Below are 25,262 nucleotides of genomic sequence, written 5' to 3'. Positions count from 1 at the left end.
CTCCATACGCGGGAAAAGGTTCATACTGTCGTCCCTATCTAACCCCCTAATCATCTTGTACACCTCAATCAAGTCGCCCCTAAACCTTCTTTTCTCTAGTGAAAACAGCCCCAGGTGCCTCAGTCTTTCCTCATACGATTTTTCTTCCATACCAGGCAACATCCTGGTAAACCTCCTCTGCGCCCGTTCCAGTGCCTCCACATCCTTCCTATAGTATGGCGACCAAAACTGCACACAATATTCCAGATGCGGCCGCTCCAGAGTTTTATACAACTGCATCATGACCTCAGGATTCCGGAACTCAATTCCTCTACCAATAAAAGCCAGTACGCCATATGCCTTCCTCACCGCAGTATTTACCTGGGTGGCAACTTTCAGAGATCTGTGTACATGGACACCAAGATCCCTCTGCTCATCCACACTACCAAGTATCCGACCATTAGCCCAGTACCCCATCTTTTTGTTATTCTTCCCAAAGTGAATCACCTCACATTTAGCTACATTGAATTCCATTTGCCACCTTTCTGCCCAGCTCTGCAGCTTCTCTATATCCTGCTGTAACCTGCTACATCCTTCCTCACTGTCAACAACTCCTCTGACTTTCGTATCATCCGCAAACTTGCTTACCCAACCTTCTAACCCCTCTTCCAGGTCATTTATAAAAATGACAAACAGCAATGGTCCCAAAACAGATCCTTGCGGAACACCGCTAGTGACGGCACTCCATGAAGAAACTTTGCCATCAACTACTACCCTCTGTCTTCTTCCATCCAGCCAATTTCTAATCCAAACCTCCAACTCACCCTCAATGCCATATCTCCGTATTTTCTGCAGTAGCCTACGTGGGGAACCTTATCAAACGCCTTACTAAAATCCATATATACCACATCTACCGCTTTGCCCTCATCAACCTCCTTCGTCACCTTTTCAAAGAATTCAATAAGGTTTGTGAGGCACGACTTTCCCTTCACAAAACCATGCTGACTATCCTTGATCACATTATTCCTATCTAGATGTGCATAAATCCTATCCCTTACAATTCTCTCTAAGACTTTGCCCACAACAGAAGTGAGACTCACCGGCTTATAGTTACTAGGGCTATCCCTACTCCCCTTTTTGAACAAGGGAACCACATTTGCTATCCTCCAGTCTTCTGGGACTACTCCTGTAGACAAAGAGGACATAAAAATCAAGGCCAATGGCTCTGCAATCTCCTCCCTTGCTTCCCAGAGAATCCTAGGATAAATGCCATCAGGCCCAGGGGACTTATCTATTTTCACCTTTTCCAGGATTTCCAACACCTCTTCTCTACATACCTCAAAGCCATCCATTCTACTTATTTGTTCCTCAGTATTCTCATCGACAACAATGCCCTGTTCCTGAGTGAATACTGAAGAAAAGTATTCATTCAGTGTCTCCGCAATCTCTTCTGCCTCCACACGCAACTTCCCCCTACTATCCTTGACTGGACCTATTCCTACCCTATTCATTCTTTTATTCCTAACATACCTATAGGAAGCCTTAGGGTTTTCCCTAATCCTACCGACTAGGGACCTTTCATGTCCCCTCCTTGCTGCTCTTAGCTCTCTCTTCAGGTCCTTCCTGGCTACCCTATAACTCTCAATCGCCCCAATTGAACCTTCACGTCTCATCTTGAGATAGGCCGCCCTCTTCCATTTAACAAGGGATTCCAATTCCTTATTAAACCACGGCTCCCTCGCATGACCCTTTCCTCCCTGCCTGACAGGTACATAATTATCAAGGACACTCAATAGTTGTTCCTTGAACAAGCTCCACATATCATTTACACTCTTGCCTTGGAGTCTACTTTTCCAAGCCACACATCCTAAGTCATGCCTCACCGCATCATAATTTCCCTGACCCCAGCTATAACTCTTGCCCTGTAGTACACACTTATCCCTCTCCATCACGAGAGTAAAAATCACCGAATTATGGTCACTATCCCCAAAGTGCTCACCTACCTCTAATTCTAACACCTGGCCTGGTTCGTTACCCAGAACCAAATCCAGTATGGCCTCACCTCTTGTTGGCCTATCTACATATTGTGTCAGGAAACTCTCCTGCACACATTGAACAAACACTGACCCATCTAACGAACTTGAGCTATAGCTTTCCCAATCAATATCAGGAAAGTTAAAGTCCTTTCCACCACTGTAATACTATCTTTGACAAGCAAGGCCACACCTCCCCCTCTTTTACCCCCACCTCTGACCCTACTAAAACATTTAAATCCTGGAACCTGCAACAGCCATATTATCAGGTTTTCCAGGATCTCATGTGCTTTTACCTTCTCCTCGATGGAATCTTGTCAAAGGCTTTGCTGAAGTCCATGTACTATGCATCAACTGCATTACCCTCAACTACACACTTGCTTTTCAAAAACTTCAATCAGATCTGTTATGCATGACCTCCCTCTGATACGGCCATGATGACTATCTCCGATCAAACCTTGCCTCTCCACATAGGGATTAATTCAGAATTTTGTCCAATAGCTTTCCTACCACTGGTCAGTAATTCCCAGGTTTATCCCTATCACTGCTCTTGAAAGGTGAAACCACTTCTGTTCTCCAGTCCTCTGGCACCTCTCCCGTGGCTAGAGACAAGTTAAAAACCCTGTCCTTACATCCTATTTCCCACAGCACCTGGGATACACCTCAACCATACCTGAAGATTTGTCCACTTTTAAGCCTGCCAAAACATCCAATACCCCCTCTCACACTGTATCAATCTGCTTAAGATCCTCACAGTCTGAATTCTGTATCTCCATCCACCTTCTCCAAAGTATGGTGGAAACTGAATTCAATTTTAAAAATCTGGAATCTGGAATGATGGCCCTGGATCCATTGTCAGGAAGTCCATTTGCCACTGTTATTTATGTAAACGTTCTTGGAATTATCCCTAATCTTGCCCCCTAGTATTTTTCATGCCCCCTCTTTGCTCTCCTAATTGCTTAAGATCCCCCTGTACTTTCTGTACTCCACCACTTTGTACCTGTTAAAAGCCTCTCTTTTCCTACTTAACCAGTTTTGAAAATTACTTGGTACTCAGGGTTATCTGGGCTTGTTGTTCCTACATTTCACCCGAAAGAGAACTTGCGAGGCCTGTACTCTTGCTAATTCTACTTCAGACACCCCCACTGTTCTGCTATCGGTTTATTCAGCAACTGTGACAGTCTACTTGGGTCAAATTCTGACTTATCCCCATCTTTTCTCAATCCAAACTATCTTTTGTAAACCATCTTGCACTCCCCCTGCACTAACTTATACATTCATGTGCTCAGTTCTTTAATGTCTGTACTCAGTAGCTTGAGGCACAAGGAGTGCTCCAGAGATTATAACAATAGACAATAGACTATAGACAACAGGTGCAGGAGTAGGCCATTCTGCCCTTCGAGCCTGCACCACCATTCAATATGATCATGGCTGATCATCCTTAATCAGTATCCTGTTCCTGCCTTATCTCCATAACCCTTGATTCCACTATCTTTGAGAGCTCTATCCAACTCTTTCTTAAATGAACCCAGAGACTGGGCCTCCACTGCCCTCTGGGGCAGAGCATTCCACACAGCCACCACTCTCTGGGTGAAGAAGTTTCTCCTCATCTCTGTCCTAAATGGTCTACCCCGTATTTTTAAGCTGTGTCCTCTGGTTCGGCACTCATCCATCAGCAGAAACATGTTTCCTGCCTCCAGAGTGTCCAATCCTTTAATAATCTTATATGTCTCAATCAGATCCCCTCTCAGTCTTCTAAATTCAAGGGTACACAAGCCCAAATATAAATAACCTTTGAGGTCCTGCTCTTTAGTCTATTGCCTCACTCCTTAAATTCTTAATACAAGACCTCATTATTCATTCTACCTTTATTACTGGTATCAATGTGTATCCTGACCTCTTTCTCATCACCCTCCTCCTTCATTATGCTTTGCAGCCACTCAGTGACATCCGACCCTAGGAGCCAAAAGCCAGGTCCTTTCCACAATAACTCAAATGCCAGCATCATCGCCAATACAAAAACACTGAGCCAGGACACACATATTGAAAAAATTCAGAAGAGGAAGTACAGAGAGAGAGTGTCACTTCTCCCAGGAGTAGATGGAACAGAACTGATGGTTGAAGTACAGTTTGTTCCTGCAATAAGTGGAAATTCAGTGTAATCACAGAATCTAAACATCCATGATTCTGATCACACAGGAACGCAATGAACAAAATGTAACCTCAGGTCGTGTCAATGGCAAATAGTCAGTTGTCTCCTATCAAAGTTGAGTGATGCCATGCAGCAACGGTTATATGCTCTACACAATGCCATCGAACAGTATCACTCATTAGTGCTATTTACAAGGTAGAGCTGATCTCCTGGCTGTTTGCATTCTATGACACTTCCCAAATGGTATTCAGAGTCATTGAGTTAAAAAGCACCGAAACAGATTCGTCCGTGCTGACCAGATATCCTGATCTGACCTAGTCCCATCTGCCAGCATTTGGCCCATATCTGCATAAATCCTTCTTATTCATACAATTACAACATGTAAAAGGTATCTGGATGGGTGTATCACCTCTACTACTTTCTCTGGCAGCTTGTTCCATACACGCACTACTCCCTGCGTGAAAAAGTTACCTCTCAGATCCTTTTTAAATCTTTCCCCTCTCACCTTAAACCTATGCCCTCTAACCAAGGACTCCCCTAACCAAGAAAGAGACCTTCGCCATTCACCCTATCCAAGCCCCTCATGTTTTTATATACCTCTGTAAGGTCACCCTCCAGGAAAAATAGCCCCAGCCTATTCAGTTTGTCCCAAAGCTCAAACCCTCCCATCCCAGCAACATCCTTGTAAATCTTTTCTGCACTCTCTCAAGTTTAACAATATCTTTACTATAAAACAGTAATCAAAATTGTACATAACATTCTAAACGTGGCCTCACAAATGTCCTGTACAGTTGACATGACATCCCAACTCCTATACCCAATGTACTGACCAATGAAGCAAGTGTGTCAAACACCTTCCTCACTACCCTGTCTACCTGTGACTCTACTGTCAAGGAACTATGCACCTGCACCCCTAGGTCTCTTTGTTCGGCAACACACACCAGGACCCTATCTTGATGATATTGAGGCCCAAAATCTAAACTTTGATGACTGGTTTCTCACTTTTGGAGACAAGGCTTAAGGCAATCAAAAAGAAATAGAAGCAGTAGTAGGCCATTCAGCACGTCGAGTCTGCTCCCCCACTCAGCCCGTCGAGTCTGCTCCCACATTCAGCCCGTCGAGTCTATTCCCAAACTCAGCCCGTTGAGTCTGCTCCCCCATTCAATGAGATCATGGTTAATCTGAAAATCCTCAATTCCACTTCCCTATCTTTTTCCCATTTTCCTAGATTCCCTTACTTATTAAAAGCCTTTCTGCCTGTCCATCTCAGCTTTGAATATTCTTAATAAAACAGGCTTGACAGCCCTCTATTGTAAAGAATTCCACAGAATCACTCCCCTCGAGAAGGAACTCCTCGTCATCTCAGTCCTAACTGGGTGACCTCCTACTCTGATATTTGTGATCCCGGTCCCTGATGAAGGGCTTTTGCCTGATACATCTCCTGCTCCTCGGATGCTGTCTGACCTGCTATGCTTTTCCAGCACCACACTCTTGACTCTAATCTCAACTCAATGCCCTGAAATAAAGGTCACATACCATATGCTTTCCTATTGTCACTGAACTTGTATGCTCACCTGCTGTGATTCATGCACGAAGACACCAAATCCCTCTGTCCTGCAGCTTTCTGCAATGGTTCTCTAATTAAATAATCACTCTTCTTGCCAAAGTACATAACCTCAGATTTTCTCACATTATATTCTATCTGCCAATTTTTTGCCTACTTGCCTAATCTTTTATATCTCTCTACACCTCGTCTTCCCACCAATTTTTGTGTCATCTGAAACTTGCCATTTATAAGTAGTGTCATTCTGAAGGATGGAAAAGTAAAAGTAAAGATACAGGGGAAAAAAATCTTAAATTCAATAAATTCTTTTCATTTAATTGTATCTGACTACCGGTACATCATTAGTACTATTTCTTCCCAATTTTGCAACAGGATTTGGGTGACCAAATGGGGATATCAGCAGAGATGACTGAATGTGTAATTTCCTGATATTGATGGTTGTGTTCAATTATGTTATTCCAATCATCAGCAATTTTGCTGAGAATGAAAAACGTGGGACTCAATAACCAATCCAATTCAGAAAAAAATGGCCAATTAAGCCTGTTGACAAGTTTGCTGTCAGTTCATTAATAGGGGCCATGTTGGATTTAAGGGTGCAATGCTAGGGTTCCAGCCTCTGGGCTAGAAAATCAGGGTTCAAATCAAACCTGCCTCAAAGGTGTGTCATAACATGTCTGAGCTACATGCACTGTAGTCCAACAGGTAAAACAGGTAGAGGCAAAACAGTGTGCAGCCAGGCATGGCCACACAGTTCAATTATAGGGAGTCACAGAAAAGTGTGGTTGAGAGGGTCATTCAGCCATTGACACAGACAGGAGTCTTCGAGTGGGCAAGGTTAGTGAGCATTTAATCTGTGGTGAACTCAGGAAGTTAAGAATATGGTCTTCCAGAGATCATGGGGTCACAAGGAAGTGGCATAGTAGTTCAGTGAGTGCAGCTGACTGCAAGCAAGCGAACAGCTATACGTAGGTTCACTGTACTTGGAGACAGGGAAGAGTTGCAACAAGGATTAACATCCTTGTGAGCAGGTACAGAGGCCAGGACACATACAGGAAGGAATGCGGACTGAATTATGAGGTGCTTGATTCCCTGTCACCTCCTCAACTTCACTGGGAAAGAGGAACACCAGCCATTTAACAGGATTACTGCGACAGGCCAACAACCCCCAGCACGAGATCATTTTAGTCTCTTCAGAGATTGCACTGAATGTCAAACTGGCTCACCCAACCAGGAGTTCCTGGGTGGGGGCTGCTTGGGGTTTAGAAGGCCATTGGTGGACGGTAATCTAGGAAGGCAAAACCATGGGAGGCATTCCAGTGACGCAAGAGAAGCTGCACAGGAGAGATGTCTCCCACCTGCCAGCAGCCCAACTAGAACAACCTGCCAAGCTGGCTACTTGACATGACCTTCTCCTGCCAATGTTTAAATCCTGATGGCAGTGCAATGAAGCCCTTAAGCGAAATTATTTAATCCCTTTTCCACATCCTCCTTCCTTTCTAGTTTTGCCATTAAAGAATTAAGCTCATCCTGTTGCAATGTCTCAGCATCTTCAAAGTAGTGATGAAATAAACTTTTACATAATCACAAATGAAAATAACTCAACTGAATCACTCAGTGCAATGACCAATACATTGGACTTGCCAGCAATGGCCCTCTTGTGGCCTCAGGCAAGGTGGAGGCAGCCTGGCTACAGATATCTGTTTGCCCTTAAGATGCCTGTGGCAGATGGTCTCATCGTGCAGGTGCCAGCTGGGGTTGGTACTTCTTGAGGGTGATGCACTGCACTGCTGTCCATGCAGGGATAGCCTCTGTCTAAGCCCTGCTGCATTGAGGGTCCCTCAGACAGAGGGGCCTATGATGTTATTCATCATGATAGGTTACATGAGGGATGGAATTCTCATCATCACTGGTGATTGCTCCATCTGTTGATGGCCGTGTGGATTGCTGGAATCATCACCAACTGGGCTGCAATTTGCACCGACTCCCAACACCTTTGCATCAGCACTGCCACTGGCTGTCAATGCTATACAGCACTACATGCATTCAGTGCATGTCGATACAGTGTTCCTCCATCTACTCTGAGTGCTGTGGTATATAGCTCTCCATCAGGTTGGCCACTTTCAATACAGGGGTTCATGTGTTCTGCACTGAGCCATGATGCTGCACATAAACTCAACAGGCTCTTCCATCCTCAACCACTGACTTTGTATGACCTTAGGGAACTCTGACATGTAAAAACACGTCTGTTGCTGCTGGTTTAGGTAGCAAAGCCTTGCTCTAGATTGCAGAGGTCCAAGCCTGCACTCAACTGTGAAAGGCTGGGCCCATCCTCCAAGGGCACTATTTACAGCATTCTCTGCCTCTCCTGCTGCTCACTAGTGTCTTGCTCTTCAACCAGTGCCATCATTTGTAAATGCACTTGATCCATCACTCCAGGTATACCTGCGCTTGAGAAGGGCTTGTTGGAGTTACATGATGGTGCTGGGTCTAAGGCTTTCCCCTCTCCAAGGATCCTGGGGACGTTGCAGTGGCACTGCCATGCACACCCTCCACAACTGGCCCTGTGTGAGACAGAGGGTAGAGATCAGGAGAACTCACTGAGACAGCAGGCACTTCTGCAGAGTTGAGGATTCCCATTCCCTCTGAAGGCTTAGCTTGCTGTCACACATGGAGGAGTGCACTCTTTCACCGCTAGAATTCAATATCATTTCACCTTATCTTCCAGAGATTCTCATTTCACTATCAGCTACACATCTCACAATGTGAAATACTGCCTCCGCCACTGCAGTGAGGACTGGGAGCTGGGGCACTCCTTTTCCTATGTGCAGCCTCTCCCTAGTATTGTGCAGCCTCATCTCCTGCAAGGACAGAGGGAGAGGGGAAACAATGTCAGTGTCCTTCACCAATTCCAGCAGTTCCTTTAAATAAGATGCTGCATCTGTCAATGTTACCAACACCTCAACAGCACTAGTGGCTTTCAGTGTTGCAGATGGGCCAGGGATGACCCTGGGCACACATTCCTCCCATGTTCATCAGCACCTTTAGGCAGCTCCTTTTGGTGTGTCTGCATCTGGAGGCCTGCGTCACATTGCACCAATCTTGCCAGAATAAAAGAGGTCATCAATTCTCTTGCAGTACTGCACAAGTTCTCCTGAGAACACAGCAGGATTGCAGATGATCTTGCCTGCTTTGGTTGGGTGGCCTTCCCAAACAGCCTCCAGGAAGAAGGCTGCCGCCTTTCTCTCACAACTAGCACTGTCAAACTGTGCAGCAGTCCTGTTGTAGATGGCTGGCCTCTGCCGCTCCACCTTTCTGTTCTATTGCTGTGTCATGACAGTTGTCAGACCAAACGCTGCTGTAATGCCTTAAATTGAGCTTGTTTCTCCAGTCTCCTGCCGACATCCTGTGCCCACTGCTGTTCATTAGCCACCAAAGCAAAAAACGTGCTAGATGATGGAAAACCCAATACATCAGTGCAAAAGGCAAGGCTGAAGCAATTGGAACAATAATAAGCCAGAAATGTCAAGTCGATTATCTATCTTGGCTTCCTCCAGAGATCCCCAGCATCACAGATAACAGTCTTCAGCCAATTCAATCTGAATTTACTCTGTGATATATCAAGAGATGAATGGAGACACCGGACACTGCAAAGGCTGTGGGCCCTGACAACATTTCAGCAATAGTACTGAAGACTTACTGCTCCCCTAATCAAGCTCTTCCAGTATTGTTTAACACTGGCATCTACTCAACAATGTGGAAAATTGCCCAGGTGGGTCCTGTTCATAAAAAGCAGGACAAATCCAACCCAATGAATTACATCCCCCACCCCACTCCCCATCAGTCTCCTCTCCATCATCAGTAAAGTGATGGTTCGTGTCATTAACAGTTCAATCAAGCAGCACCTGCTCAGTGGTGCCCAGTTTGGGTTCTGCCAGGGCCACTCAGTTCCTGACCTCATTACAGCTTTGTTGCAAACATGGACAAAAGAGATGAGGTGAGAGCAGTGGCATTTGAAATCAAGACCCCAGTTAACAGAGTGTAACATCAAGGAACCCCAGCAAAAATGGAGTTTATGGAACTCAGGGCATAAGCATTCAACTGGTTGGTTGGACTCATTCCTGGCACAAAGGAAGATTAGTATAGTAGTTGCAGGTCAGTCAGCTCAGCTCCAGGACATCTCTGAAGGAGCTCCTTAGGGTAGTGTATTAGGCCTGATTTTCCTTAATTGCTTCATCAATGACTTTCCTCCATGATAAGGTCAGAAATGGAAATGTTCACCAATGATTACACAACATTCAGCACCGTTTGCAATTCCTCAGATACTGAAGCAGCCCATTTGCAAATACAGCAAGACCTCTACAATATCCAGCATTGGGCCGATAACATTCATGCCAATCAAGTGCAAGACAATAACCATCTTCTGCAAGAAAGAATCTAAGCAACACATTCAATGGCATTATCACCCATCGATTCCCCAGCTATTAACATCCTGAGAGTTACCATAGGCCAGAAACTGAACTTGACCATTCATTTAAATACTATGGTCACAAAAGCAGGTTGGAGGCTTGGAATCCTTTCGCAAGTAACTCATCTCCTGACTCCTGAAAGCCTATCCAACATCTACAAGGCACAAGTCAGCAGTGTCATGGAATACTCCTCAGTTCTCTGCATAAGTACAGCTCCAACAACTCTCAAGCAGCTTGACAAATCAGCTCACTTGATTGGCACCACATCCATAAACATTCATTCCCTCCATCATTGACACTCAGTAACAGCAACTTTTCCTAACTATAAGATGCAATGCAGAAATTCACCAAGGCTCCTTAGACAGCATCTTCCATATTCACAACCACTTCCATCTAAAAGGACAAGGTCAGCAGCTATATGGGAACATCATCATCTGCAAGCTCCCCTCTAAGCCATTCATTATCCTCACTTGGAAATATATCACTTTTCCTTCAAAATGTTGGAACTCTGTCTCTAATGACCTTGTGGAAAAACCAAATGGACTGCAGCGGTTCAAGGTGGCAGCTCACCCCACCTTCTCAAATGCACAAGGTATGGGTAATAAATGCTGGACTAGCCAACATTACCCACATCCTATGAATTAATCAAAAATGCTGCTCTTCTGTGAATTAGACTGATCTCAGCAGAAACCCTGACCTATAATTACTTTGGACCGGAAATGGCTCCATGAACAGGGTTGTTACTTTGGTTTCCATTGTAGGGTCATTATTATCAATATTATTATCAGCATATGTAAGGTAGAGGAGGATGGCATCTGACAAATCCCTTGTCAGTATATATAAGGAAAATAGGAGGGAACTTAAACAAGGAATTAGAAGGGCTAAAAGAGGTCATGAAAAGTTGTTAGCAACCAGGATTAAGGAGAATTAAGGAGAATCCCAAATAGAGTAGCCAGGGAAAGGGTTGGCCTACTCAAGGACAAAAGAGGGAATTAGTGAATACATTGTGAATAGTGAAGAGATATTAAGTGAATATGTTGTATCGGTATTCACTGAAGAGAAAGAATTTGTGGAGGATGATCTCAGGAAAGGGAGTGTCAAATTTCTAGGCCAAATTGCTATTAAAAAGGAGTTATGCACCTTAAAAGGCATTAAGATAAATAAGTCACCAGGCCCTGGTGGGATCTATTCCAGAATATTGAGGGAGGCAAGAAAACAAATTGCTGGAGTGTTGTCAGAGGATACAGCAGGATATAGATCAGTTGGAAGCATGGACAAAAATATGGCAGATGGAGTTTAATCCAGACAAATGCGAGGTGATGCATTTTGGAATGTAAACTATAATCTCTTTGCTCTAACCCTGAAAAATGACTGCCTAGCAACTGTATCAGTGTAAACACAGAAAATTCTGGAAATATTTAACAAGTCCACCACATCTATTGAAAAGACATCAACAATTTTTCATCAAGTACATTTTTTCCAAACTATAACAATGCTCAATTCTTTTACCATCTGACCTACAAATGTTTTTATCCCCACTGACACGTATATTTACTGTATCCATTGCTCTCAATGCAGTCTCCTCTACATAGGGGAGATAGGATGCCTACTCACAGAACTCTTCACAGAACATCTCTGGCACACCCGCACCAACCAACCCCACTCCCACTCCAGATCCTGGGCCTCCTCCACCGCCACTCCCTAACCACTCGATGCCTGGAGGAAGAACGCCTCATCTTCCGTCAATCCCACAGAATCAATGCGGATTTCACCAGTTTCCTCATTTCCCCTCCCCCCACCTTATCCCAGTTCCAACCTTCCAACTCGGCACCACCTTCATGACCTGTCCTACCTGTCCATCTTCCTTCCCACCTATCCACTCCACCCTCCTCTCTGACCTATCACCTTTACCTCCTCCACCATCTACCTATTGCTCTCTCAACTACCTCCGCCCCAGCCACACCCCTCCCATTTATATCACCACCCCCTTGGCTTACAGCCTCATTCCTGATGAAGGGCTTTTGCCCGAAATGTCGATTCTCTTGCTGCTGAAATGCTGCCTGACTGGCTGTGCTTTTCCAGCATCACATTCTCAACTATATAATTATTGGGTCCTAACAAATGCAAATTCTCCACTTAATATATAAAAAAAATCAGCAGGTCAATGAAGGCCATGATGCCTCATTTCCGGAAAGACTGTTGATCTTAGTCCAGTCATTAGTATTTGCATCACTAATTTTACCTGTCAGGATTTGTGATTGATGTGGGAAAGAAGTCTTCATTTTCCCATTTATGATAGATCTTCTGAGAGAAACATATGCATACATATCAGTCAGACTGGTATTTGAATCTGGACCTATAGTCAGTTAAATGTTCACATATTGTAATATTTCCCAAACCTTTGTTTATTATATGATAACATGTTTAAAGTTAGCCTTCAGAATGTCTCCAATGTTTACCTTCTATATAAAGTTCTGCAGATGATGTGTCTGATCCATATATATTTGAAGCCAAGCAAGTGTAGCGTCCCGTATCCTCCTCAAAAGCCTCAGAAATGGTCAGTGTGTAATGTTTACCGTCATAACCAATCTGAATATCAGGTGAATTCTTGAGCTCCTTTCCTTCACAATACCACCTACAAAGAAATATTAAATTCCACTTTTGAAACAGCCACAAGACAGTATGAAAACAGATCATTAAAAATTCAAAAAGTCACTTCAGGTAAGTGCATCAACACAAACAGAAATCATAATTGCGACCAACTTTAAGGTATAATTTCGATTATGAGTACAATCTACTTATGATGAGCAACATGACATTAAAGGCTGGGTTCATTTGCCCTGATCCAGCTGACACTCATTCAAACTTGTTACGTCTTTTGCAAAAGTTTCACAGCAACTGAGTCTTGGACCAAGAGCTACACAAAAACATTGGCAGTGGCCATGGAAGTGCTGGTAAGGCAATATATTACATGGTCTAGTTCCAATACAGAATCCAGAAAATATATTCGCATATCCAACAAGGTTCAATATGCTTGAGACAAGGCTTAAGAAAATCTCTGAAAATCTCAGATCTTCATGTTGCAATTCAAAAGTTTAAGAAGAATATAAGTGTAGATTTCAGTATATTCTGCAATTAGTAAGCTACCTGATAGACCTTTCCCATAAATGTCTGATAAATGCAAGAGTTAAAGGATTAGTTGACAAAGCTGTATTCATAAGGTAAAGTATTAAAATGGTGGTATAATATTAAAACCAGATATTACCAGGACCAGGTTTAGAGCATACAGAAAACACACAATTTCATAACATGCACTGCAGGTCATAATAGTTGCTGTTACAGAATATGATTCAAATGGACTAAGAAATATTAATAAGATGTGCAGGTCCAAGGATGTGCAGGTTAGGTGAATTGGCCATGCTAAGTTGCCCGTAGAATTAGGTGGATTAGTCAGGGGTAAGTGTAGGGGAATGGATCTTGGTGGGTTGCTCTTTGGAGGGTCGGCGTGGACTTGTTGGGCTGGAGGGCCTGTTTCCACACTGTAGGGAATCAAATCGAATCTAATCTAATCTAAAGACACTAAGTAGTCGTGAAATTTGGGCTCTGAATATATTATAAATATATGAAGATGAAGAGAAAGACAGGCAAGATTGTCCAGTCCACCAAGTTTTTTTAGATTAGATTACTTACAGTGTGGAAACAGGCCCTTTGGCCCAACAAGTCCACACTGAAGCGCAACCCACCCATATCCCTACATTTACCCCTTTACCTAACACTACGGGCAATTTAGCATGGCCAATTCACCTGACCTGCACCTCTTTGGACTGTGGGAGGAAACCGGAGCACCCGGAGGAAACCCACACAGACACGGGGAGAATGTGCAAACTCCACACAGTCAGTCGCCTGAGTCGGGAATTGAACCCGGGTCTCTGGCGCTGTGAGGCAGCAGTGCTAACCACTGTGCCACCGTGCCGCCCACAAAGTTCCTCCCAGTTAAAAAGCCCTATCACTTTAGAGTCTCATTCATCACAAGATTCAAACACTCACTTGAGCCTTCAATGCTGCTCTTTCATACTCATCATTATTACCACCATCAAGAGCCATTCCATCAAAATAGGCACATGTTTATAGGTCAGAGATCTCTGATGAACCCCTTTTCTTTTTTCTTGTAGGAGAATATTCCTTACAACTTGATGTCACCAGAAGAGGTCGATCATAGCTCCAAAACCCTTTCCACCCTTGCAGAAAGTATTCTGGCTTTGATAGATAGATTCAGTAAGGCAAAGAGATGCACAAAGATACAGAGGACAATGATGTGTCCATTGGCAGTCAGGAAGGTCATCAAAATCCAGATTTGGACAGGAGGGTCTTGATGATGTTCCTGTGGTCCAACAGTGGATAGGGTAGGGGAGGAAACAGACAGATCTCTGGTGGTGGCGGGGGGGGGGGGGGGGGGGGGGGGGGGGGGTGGGAATGGGACAAAGCTTGTTGAGCTCGAAAGAAACATTCCTGCTCATCTGATCCATAGTAGTGCTGGTGTGAAGACACTTATTTCATGGATTCATTCCTTCCCAACCTCTATTCTACAAGGAGTTAAAATAGAATGAATGAATACAGGTATTTTCACTATAATAATTAAATGACTATTCCACCTCCTGCAAGTGAATTTGTCACCCATCTTAATGATGGCAGAAAAAGGAAATGACTAAGAGGATGGAAGACAGTTTGGGGGAGAATGGGGAACAACCAGAGGTTGTGGTCTGTGTTGGAATCGATGACAGAGGAAGAAAACAAAAGAAGGTTGTGATCCTGAGCTCAGAAGCGAGCAAAATCTATAAAGGTAGGAGATCAAAGTTAATAATTTCTGGATTCTGAGTGCCATGTACCAGTGAGTATGGAATTTTAGGAGAAATTAAGTCAATACATGTCTGGTACCATGGTCTGCGAGGTTAGTCTTTGGATTCTTGGGACTTTGGAAGTAGCCCTGGATCACTTTGCTGTGAGGTTTAACTGATGCTATGGAGGAGTGTTGACACTAATTTGGTAGGAGCTGGGTACCAGGATAAAACATTAGACAAGAGAACCAAGGCACACTGAGCTATTCTTGATTTAAGTATTATGTGTCTCTCCCAATCACTGGAGAAAGGGGGTATGAATAGGAGACAAGCTAAGATGGGTTTGGAGTGCACACATGTAAAGGTACATGGTATGTTAAATAAAGCTGGTGAGCTGTTGGCATAAGTTGACCCATGGGATTAGTAGCAGAGGAGCTCAAGGAATATTTCACATGTTGTTCCCAGGAATATAATCAGGAAACTGAAAGATGCAAAAATTAGTGTGATTGATTCTTGATAGAAGAGACTATGATAGCACTGTAGAGGAATGATATAATTAATGCTTCAAGGACAGAACTGACTTGATTAGAATTAGAAAAAACTTTGATAAGTCCTATGACATTGTGGTAGTGTTGCTCCTCTGGGTCTAGAGGCTCTGGGGTTAAGTCTCAGCCAGGATGTGATGACCAAGGAACATGCATTGATAATACAGCCAAAAAAGGGTTGAGTATCAATTTGTAAGTCCTTCCAAGATACGCAAAATGGCTGGAGGTAAGAGTGGGAGAGATTCCAGGACAGCCATGTGATCAAAAAAAATTTGAAGCTCTGCCATTACTTGTCATAGCTCCAGATTACAGCACACATATAAACTTCATATGTTGCCACAGCAACACAGAATCCTCAAGGAGCCAGTTGGTTCAGTTGGACAGAGCACTGGATTAGCTTGGTCTGTACAGCAGGGATACAGGTTCAGGATGGTGTGGATTGGGATCAACCTCTTTGGTGAAGGTTGTGGCAGTGTGGATTGGGCCTCCCCTTGGGTGGGGAACTCAAGAAGCAGATGGAACATTGAAGGAACAAGTACATATTTGTGAGTAAATTTAATGATGAAATAATGGTAGGGTGAGAAAGAATCAGATAAAATAATGCTAGAGTAATGAATAAGGCCTTCAATAACCATAAATAAAATCAGGCAGTAGCAATGCAACGGGCAGGGGAATAGTTGGGGGAGAATCTCCCAAACTTGTTACAAGAAAACTGACTAATTGTAATAGACAAGGCATCTATTTGGTTGAGTTGGCATTTGATTCATTTCTCAAAGCAATGTCCAATGACCAAGCAGAATCAAACTGCCTGGCTAAACATTTAAACAAGGAATGGCAGTTAACTGCCAATCAACAGGTGTATTCTCCATGGCAACAACTCTATTAGTCAGAATCTACCAATCAGCACTCTTCTGTTCTCTAGTACAAATGTTAAGCTTTTTTCCTTTAAATTGTTATTTCTTGTGAAATGCCCTGATGAGTGTGAGATAAAAAGCTTCAATAAAATGTCCACCAGTAATCAAGTTTGGTCACACCAAATGACGATAGACAATAGACAATTTGTGCGGGAGTAGGCCATTATGCCCTTTGAGCCTGCACCACCATTCATTATGATCATGGCTGATCATCCTCAATCAGTATCCTGTTCCTGCCTTATCTCCATAACCCTTGATTCCACTATCCTTGAGAGCTCTATCCAACTCTTTCTTAAACGAATCCAGAGACATGGCCTCCACTGCCCTCTGGGGCAGGGAATTCCACACACCCACCACTCTCCGGGTGAAGAAGTTTCTCCTCATCTCTGTCCTAAATGGCGTACCCCTTATTTTTAAGCTGTGTCCTCTGGCTCGGGACTCACCCATCAGCGGAAGCATGTTTCCTGCCTCCAGAGTGTCCAATCCTTTAATAATCTTATACGTCTCAATCATATCCCCTCTCAGTCTTCCAAGGGTATACAAGCCCAGTCGCTCCAATCTTTCAACATAATAGTCCCGCCATTCCAGGAATTGACCTCGTGAACCTACGCTGCACTCCCTCAATAGCCAGAATGTCTTTCCTCAAATTTGGAGACCAGAACTGCATACAATACTCCAGGTGTGGTCTCACCAGGGCCCTATGCAGCTGCAGAAGACCCTCTTTGCTTCTATACTCAATCCCTCTTGTTATGAAGACCAGCATGCTATTAGCCTTCTTCACTACCTGCTGTACCTGCATGCTTACCTTCATTATCTGCATTACTGGTTTACACCATGCACAGATCCAATCACAAATGAACTGACCAGAGGGAATTGAGCGAAGCAAAACACTTCATTTCTTGTGAATTTTTTCAACATTTATGTGTAATCTTCACAAAATTTATTTAAAATATTTTACACTCCAATCTCTGTGTTATCCTGTATGCAATATCTGAGTAGTTTGAACTGACTGTTCCTCTATTATCCTCAGACTCTAGGCTGTATGATGCTCTTTGTGTAACCCATACCAATTGCAAAGTTATTCCATAGATGGCATCCACTAAGACATTGGTAACTAAATATACATTGAATGATGATATATTGTAAGAATAATGGTTAGACCTTTCAATGAAATTTTCACAGTGCTGATCAGTCATAAATGTTAAAAATAAGGAAGCAAAATTTTTTTTTCTGTTTTTACTTCCTTGAAACATTTATGAAATTTGAAATCCCACCTTTCTTAAAAAGTGGTACAACATTAGCCACCCTCCAATCCGCAGGAACTGATCCTGAATCTATCGAACTCTGGAAAATAATCACCAACGCATTCACGATTTCTCGAGCCACCTCCTTCAGTACTCTGGGATGTAGACCATCAGGCCCCGGGGACGTATCAGCCTTCAGACCTAACAGTCTCTCCAACACCATTTCCTGGCAAATATAAATTCCCTTCAGTTCAGGTCCTTCAGCCACTGTTACCTCTGGGGGATTGCTTGCGTCTTCCCCAGTGAACACAGATCTGAAGTACCAAATCAACTCTTCTGCCATTTCTTTGTTCCCCGTAATATATTCCACTATTTCTGTCTTCAAGGGCCCAATTTTAAGTTTAACCATTTTTTTCCCTTTCAAATACCTAAAAAAGCTTTTACTATCCTCCTTCATATTTTTGGCCAGTTTACCTTCGTACCTCATTTTTTCTCTGTGTATTTCCTTCTTAGTAATCCTCTGTTGTTCTTTAAAAGCTTCCCAGTCCTCCGTTTTCCCACTCATCTTTGCTATGTTATACTTTTTCTCTTTTGACTTTATATGTTTCTTAACTTCCCTCGTCAGCCAGGGCCACCCCAGTCTCCTTATAGGATCTATCTTCCTTTTTGGAATGAACTGATCCTGCATCTTCTGCATTATGCACAGAAATATCCGCCATTGTTCCTCCACTGTCATCCCTGCTAAGGTATTGTACCATTGAACTTTGGCCAGCTCCTCCCTCATAGCTTCATAGTTCCCTTTATTCAACTGAAATATTGTCACTATTTGAACTATTTGAACATTTAGCTCAGCACTAAATGGTACTGTGATTTGCAATGTATAGGTAGATTAAATAAAGATCCATTTAGACAACAGATGCAAGGGAAATGAGTCAAGTGGGCTCCTGTGTTATTAATTCTTAAGAGTCATAAATTCAAAGAGCATAAGAACATAGATCTAGGACCAGGAGTGAGTAATTCAGTCCCTTGAGCCTGCCTAAACATTGACTGATCTCATCTTGGCCTCAATTATACTTTCCTGCCTGGTCTCCATATCCCTCCACTTTCCTCATTCCTGATGAAGGGCTCATGCCCGAAACATCGATTCTCTTGCTCCTTGGATGCTGCCTGACCTGATGCGCTTTTCCAGCAACACATTTTCAGCTCTGGTCTCCATATCCCTTTAATCCATTACCAAGTAAAAGTCTGTCAATCTCATCCTTAAATTTACTCAATCTCCAAGCATCACTGCACTCTGGGGAAGTGAATTCCACAGATTCATGACTCTGAGAGAAGTAATTTCTCCTCATTTTTGTTTTCAATCAGCTCTCTATTATCCTCAAACTATCTTTCCAGATTGCCTCATATGAGGAAATATCAATTCTAAGTATACTTTCTCCATCCCTTTTAGCATCTTATATAACTCGATTAGATCTCCTCTCATTCTTCTAAACTCTGGATAATATAGGCTTAATCTGCTGAATCTCTCTTCAGAAGACAATCCCCTCGTCGCTGAACTACCTCGAAAACAACTACATCCCTCCTCAAGAACGGGGACCCAAATTGTACGCTATACACCGTACAGAGTAATGGCTTGTACAGTTGCAGCAACACTTCCCTACGTTTTGGTTAAATCCAAATTCACCTCAAGTCTTTTGGAGAGTTTTATCTTAACCTAAGCTCAGTGGGTTCTGACACCATATTTTACCAAACTCACTCAGTGAATACTTACCATGCCCCGTGACATCTTTCTAGTCTGATATCTGGCCAATCTTACCATGCAGCGCTCCTAAAACAACTCGCCACTCAGCAGATTTTCCAGAATTAACCGGCATGCCATGCACCCAGGTCATGTTTAAAAGCTCACTGTGCACCTGGACAAACACTGTCAGTCTGGAGCAGACTGCATGATTTCTGAGATTCACTCAGACTTGGCAGGCAGGGGAAATTGATGTCAGGAACTGGGAGATGCTGCTGGACAGGGTCTTAGACATCCTCAGGAACCAGCAGTGGAGGCTATGACACCAGACCATACCAGCCTGCTGCCAGGTTTCCACCTGGGTCAGTGCAGTCTCAGCTGTCTGCAGGAATGCCCAGCACTTTAGGAAAAAGGTCCCACAGTAAATAGTTGTGAAACTCACGTTCACCTCCTGTACTACCTGCGTCTCTCTCATTCCATGAGGAAAACAGCCAACAATATGATAGACAGAGTGGAGTCGTGTGGTGTGCTGCCCACAATCAGCTCCTCATCCTTGACTGGCCAGAATTGGATACTGCCCTTGACTTATTGTGTTAGATGCTCTGAGTGAAAGCAATCTCCCTTGACTTAACGGAGGACCGTTTATAAGTATGTCAAGCATTCTGGCTTTGTGTCTGTGCTAAATGGCATAGCAAGACATCAGCAGTATGAGTCTGGGATTTCTGGCTGAGGGAGGAAATTGCAAAAAGGCAAGGCAAGACAATGCAATGCAGGAATGTTGTGAGCAGCTGGGTAGGGCCGAGGTGAGTGAACACTAAGCCAGCAGACCAATAGCCTGAAGATGCAGCAAGGAAGTGCGGGAGTGTTTGGGGATCAGGGATATGGTGTGGTGCGTGCATGCATGTGTGTGTGTGTGTGTTTACAACGCCCATGGAACCTGTCCTGAAATGTTGGTGCCCAGCTTCCAACTTGGAGATCTTTGCAGCAAGCTGCAAGCCGAATCCATCAGGGACTTACTCCGGCTCCGTATCAAGTTTACCTGGCTTCAGGATTATTTGGTAAGATGAGAGTATGAATAATTATAAGGCGAGTTGGAATATTATAATCACCAATGACATGCAAATCCAAGCCACCAGATGAATGGAGGAAAAATGCCTCATCTTTCACCTTGGAACCCTTCAACCTCTCGGCATCAACACTGACTTCACTAGTTTCCAAGTTTCCCCTCCCCCCACCTCATCCCAGATCCAATCCTCCAAGTCGGCACTGCCCCCTTGACTGGTCCATCTTCCTTCCCACCTATCTGCTCCACCCTCCCCACTGACCTATCACAATCACTTCCCACCCGAATCTACCTATCACCTTCCCAGCTACCTTCCCCCAAGCCCCACCCTCACGCTCCTCTCAGCTCATCCCACCACCCCCACGACATTTCTGATGCCCAAAACATCAACTGTCCTGCTCATCGGATGCTGCCTGACCTGCTGTGCTTTTCCAGTGCCATACTTTTCACCCATTAACAAGGTGTTTAACAACTCAATAATCAACTTGCAAATCACAGCTACCAAGCGAGAATTTCAGCTTGTCAATACTTTAAAAGGTAGTGCAGGTTGGATACCTGATACAGAGATAAGCCTCACTGCACTTGTCACCCAATTCCACCATATAACCTGCCATAGTCCATGTTCCTCAGACTTCAAAAGATTCTGCCTCTAGAGTTTTACTGCATAGAAGGAGGCCTTCACCCCATCATATTGATGCAGGTCATCAGCCCCTATCCACAGCAGTGAGCATTGCTGCCTCACAGTGCCAGGGACCAATGTTCTATTCAGCCTTGGACAACTATCTGTGCGGAGTTTGCATATTCCCCCTCTGTCTGCATGAGTTTCCTCCCACAGTCCAAAGATGTGCAGGTTAGGTGGACTTGCCATGTTAAATTGCTTCGTAGTGTATAGGGATATGTAGGCAAGGTTACAACGGGTTACGAGGCTGGGGAGCGCGGTTGGTGGTTGCTCTGCAGAGGTCGGTGCAGACTCAATGGGCCCAAAAGGCCTCTATCTGCATTGTAGATGTTCTATGATTTTAGTCTAGCCCTATTTTCCCAGCACTTGGGCCCATAGCCTTGTTCACTATTTGACGCTTTTATCTAAATATTTCTTAAGTGTTGTGATGATTCCCAACTCTACCAAAATTTTAGGCAGTGTTCCAGATACCCACAACCTTCTGGATTATGTCTTTTTAAATCCCCTCCCAATTTCCTGCTTCTTGCCTTAAGTCTATTCCATTTGATCACTAATCCATTTATTAAGGAAAAAAAAGTTTCTCCCCCACTACCTTACTTACGTTCCTTGTAACTTTTTCCACCTCAAACTCCCCCTCAGTCTTCTCTGCCTACAGGAAAACACCTTTCTTGAGGCTTGCTTCATATCTGAAATGCTCCAGCCCAGGCAACATCGTGGTGAATCTGCATTGCATTCTCTCTAGTGCAGTCACATCGTGCCCATAGCATGGTGGCCAGAACTACTCACAGTGTTCCAGCTGTGGCCTAACTAATGTTATATACAGCTCAATTATAACTTACTTGCTCTTATATTCAGTGGCTTGACTAATAAAACGAAGTATCTGAAATACCTCCTTAACCACTTATCTACCTGTTCTGCTGCTTCCCTTTGATCCTCTGTATTTATTAAGGTCCTACCGTTCATCATACTCTCCAGACTCGTTATTCCTCTCAAAATGCATCACCTCCTTTCAAAATTAAATTCCATTTGCCACTGTTGAGCTCATCTAATCAACCTGTCTGTATTCTCCTGTAGGTAAAAACAATGACTGCAGATGGTGGAAACCAAATTCTGGATTAGTGGTGCTGGAAGTGCACAGCAGTTCAGGCAGCATCCTAGGAGCAGCGAAATCGATGTTTCGGGCAAAAGCCCTTCATCTGATTCCTGAAGAAGCGCTTTTGCCCAAAACGTCGATTTTGCTGCACCTTGGATGCTGCCTGAACAGCTGTGCTCTTTCAGCACCACTAATCCAGAATGTATTCTCCTGTAATCTAAGGCTTTCTTTCTTGCTGTTGACTACACCAAAATCTTTTGTGTCATGTGAATGACACTGGATTTGTGGATTCTATTAAGTTTTTGTGGATAAAAATAAGTATTATATTGTGTTACATTTTCTACTATACAGTGGCTCAAGATCTGCAATGTCTTTATTTCACCTTTAACATACATTATTGACAGGAACAATCACTGACTGTGATTGTTGACATTCATACTTGTATATGACATTCAATTCAACTCATTCATGACCCTTTACTGAATGTTCAAGCTATTTTTGTAGTACGTTACTAGATAAGTGCTATTTACATACCCAAACACAATCTGCTTTTTTTTTCACTGCTTCCAACACTTCCATTACTCTTTTCCTTTATAGCTATATTCTAACACAGCATAAAATGTTTGTGTTGATTCTGACCTTATTGTTCCAATTGCTTATTTTTTTGAGAATTCTGCCTTAAATTCCACATCTTGATTACAAGTGCCTCACTGTCAATGAGGCCTATAGTGGCAATTAATACTCATCATGTGGAGAACACAACAAGAGAGTCTTAGCATCTCTTCTAGTAGTCTTTCAAGATTCCCTTGTTCAAAAGCACTGAGTGCCTGATGGCACCCTGGCCCTTGTAAGCGGAAGTGCATTGAAAGCCAACCTCTACCCTTGGTGCTGAGCCAACCCCATCTAAAAGGAATAAATCAAAACCATGGGTCTCAGTGCTGCTCCTGGCCTGGTCTCCTCAGCACAGCCAACCCATTTCACCTACTTACGATTCTCATTATCAGCTTTCCTTTCTTTCTGGCAAATTACCATCCATCCCTCTGTCTGCCTAACTGTCATTCCCACTCTGGGCTCATCTCCATCTATTTGCTCACTTCTTTCCCCTGCCTTTCCTTGTCTTCATCATATATACCATTTTTTCCTCGCTACTATCAGTTCTGAAGAAGAGTCACTGGACCCGAAACATTAACTTTATTTTTCTGTAGATGCTACCAGAATTGCTGAGTTCCTCCGGTAATTTCTGTTTTTGTTTCAGATTTTCAACATCCAAAGTTCTTAGTTTTTTTTTAGATTAGATTAGATTACTTACAGCGTGGAAACAGGCCCTTCAGTCCAACAAGTCCACACCGACCATCTGAAGTGCACCCACGCAGACCCATTCACCTAACACTACGGGCAATTTAGCATGGCCAATTCACCTAACCTGCACATTTTTGAACTGTGGGAGGAAACCGGAGCACCCGGAGGAAATCCACACAGACATGGGGAGAATATGCAAACTCCACACAGTCAGTCGCCTGAGGCGGGTCTCTGGCGCTGTGAGGCAGCAATGCTAATCACTGTGCCACCGTGCTGCCAATTTTTGTTTATTTTGTGAGAATTTGGATAGGCATTTGTAGGGACTTGGGGATAAAATGGGGCAATGGTACTGACTGAATTATTTTACAGAGAATAGGGCATAGACTCAATGAGCTAAATGACCTCCTTTTATGCTGTGATAACTGTACGGTTTTTTAATGATGCAGGCCCCAAAGTGTTTGGATGAAAGTCTTTGTGAAAGGCTGAAAAGGAAGAAAAATTTTGTACTTGCAGGTTACCAGATAACCTTTCTGGTACTCCCTTGAAGGACAAACTGTTCCTGTAGAGCTATAACAGTGGCACCTACCTGACAATGCATATTCTGCCAGAGAAAAATGGGCAAATCCAATTAACCAATTACCACTCCATCATAATCTGTCAATCATCACTAAAGTGAGGAAGGGTGTTTTTTGCAGTAGTATCAAATGACAATTACTTAGAAATAACCCACTCTCTGATGTTCAGTTTTAGGGTCTGCCAGAGTCACTCAGCTCCATGCCATTTTACAGCCTTGATTCAAATGTGGATTAAAGAGCTGAATTCTAAAGAGGTGGCGAAAGTGACATCAAGACAGCATTTGACTAAATGTGGGAACAAAAGCTGTGGCAAAATAGTAGGAAACAGAATGAACTCTACTAGTTGGAGTTGGAGAAAGGAATACATAAACTAGCTGGATGATATACAGCTTCAGCAGAAAGTTACCTCAGGAATTTGCTGAGTATGGGAATTCTTAGTGTCTCAAGGGTTGATTCATTTCTAACGTTTAGTCAAGATTTGCATTTAGCATTTAACTTAACTTTAACCTTACCATGTAGTTTCTCTGAGCATTAATCACTGGTAAATAAATTGTTTGCAGTGCCAGCTAGATAATTGTAGAAATTATTACATAGAAATAGATAATAGGGAATGCTGGATGACTAAATAAATTGAGGGTTTGGTTAAGAAAACGAAGGAACCATATGTCAGGTATGGACAGGATAGATCGAGTGAATCCTTAGAAGAGTATAAAGGAAGTAGGAATATACTTAAGAGGGAAATCAGGACGGCAAAAAGGGGACATGAGATAGCTTTGGCGTATAGATTTAAGGAGAATCAAAAGGGTTTTTACAAATATATTAAGGACAAAAGGCTAACTAGGGAGAGTATAGGGCCCCTCAAAGATCAGCAAGGCGGCCTTTGTGTGGAGCCACAGAAAATGGGGGAGATACTAAATGAATATTTTGCATCAGTATTTACTGTGCAAAAGGATATGGAAGATATAGACTGTAGGGAAATAGATGGTAATATCTTGCAAAATGTCCAGATTACAGAGGAGGAAGTGCTGGATGTCTTGAAACGGCTAAAGGTGGATAAATCCCCAGGACCTGATCAGGTGCACC

The 25,262-nt window shown here is 43.3% G+C and overlaps 1 protein-coding gene across 7 annotated transcripts in view; it reads right to left on the bottom strand.

The window, feature by feature from the left end:
• mypn (myopalladin) overlaps positions 1-25,262 on the bottom strand; it is a 309,016-nt gene that overhangs the window by 164,835 nt on the left and 118,919 nt on the right. For 6 of the 7 annotated variants that reach the window (XM_043712278.1, XM_043712277.1, XM_043712280.1 and 3 more), the window contains exon 3: positions 12,654-12,829. In XM_043712278.1, the coding sequence (XP_043568213.1) occupies positions 12,654-12,829 (176 nt within the window). Of the gene's footprint in view, positions 1-8,170; positions 8,210-12,653; positions 12,830-25,262 lie in introns of those variants that run through there. The other variant, XM_043712284.1, reaches the window with a different exon arrangement.

This window comes from Chiloscyllium plagiosum, chromosome 22, assembly GCF_004010195.1.
Source record: "Chiloscyllium plagiosum isolate BGI_BamShark_2017 chromosome 22, ASM401019v2, whole genome shotgun sequence".
Classification (NCBI taxonomy): Eukaryota; Metazoa; Chordata; class Chondrichthyes; order Orectolobiformes; family Hemiscylliidae; genus Chiloscyllium; species Chiloscyllium plagiosum.
This window is presented reverse-complemented; position numbering and strand designations above follow the sequence as displayed.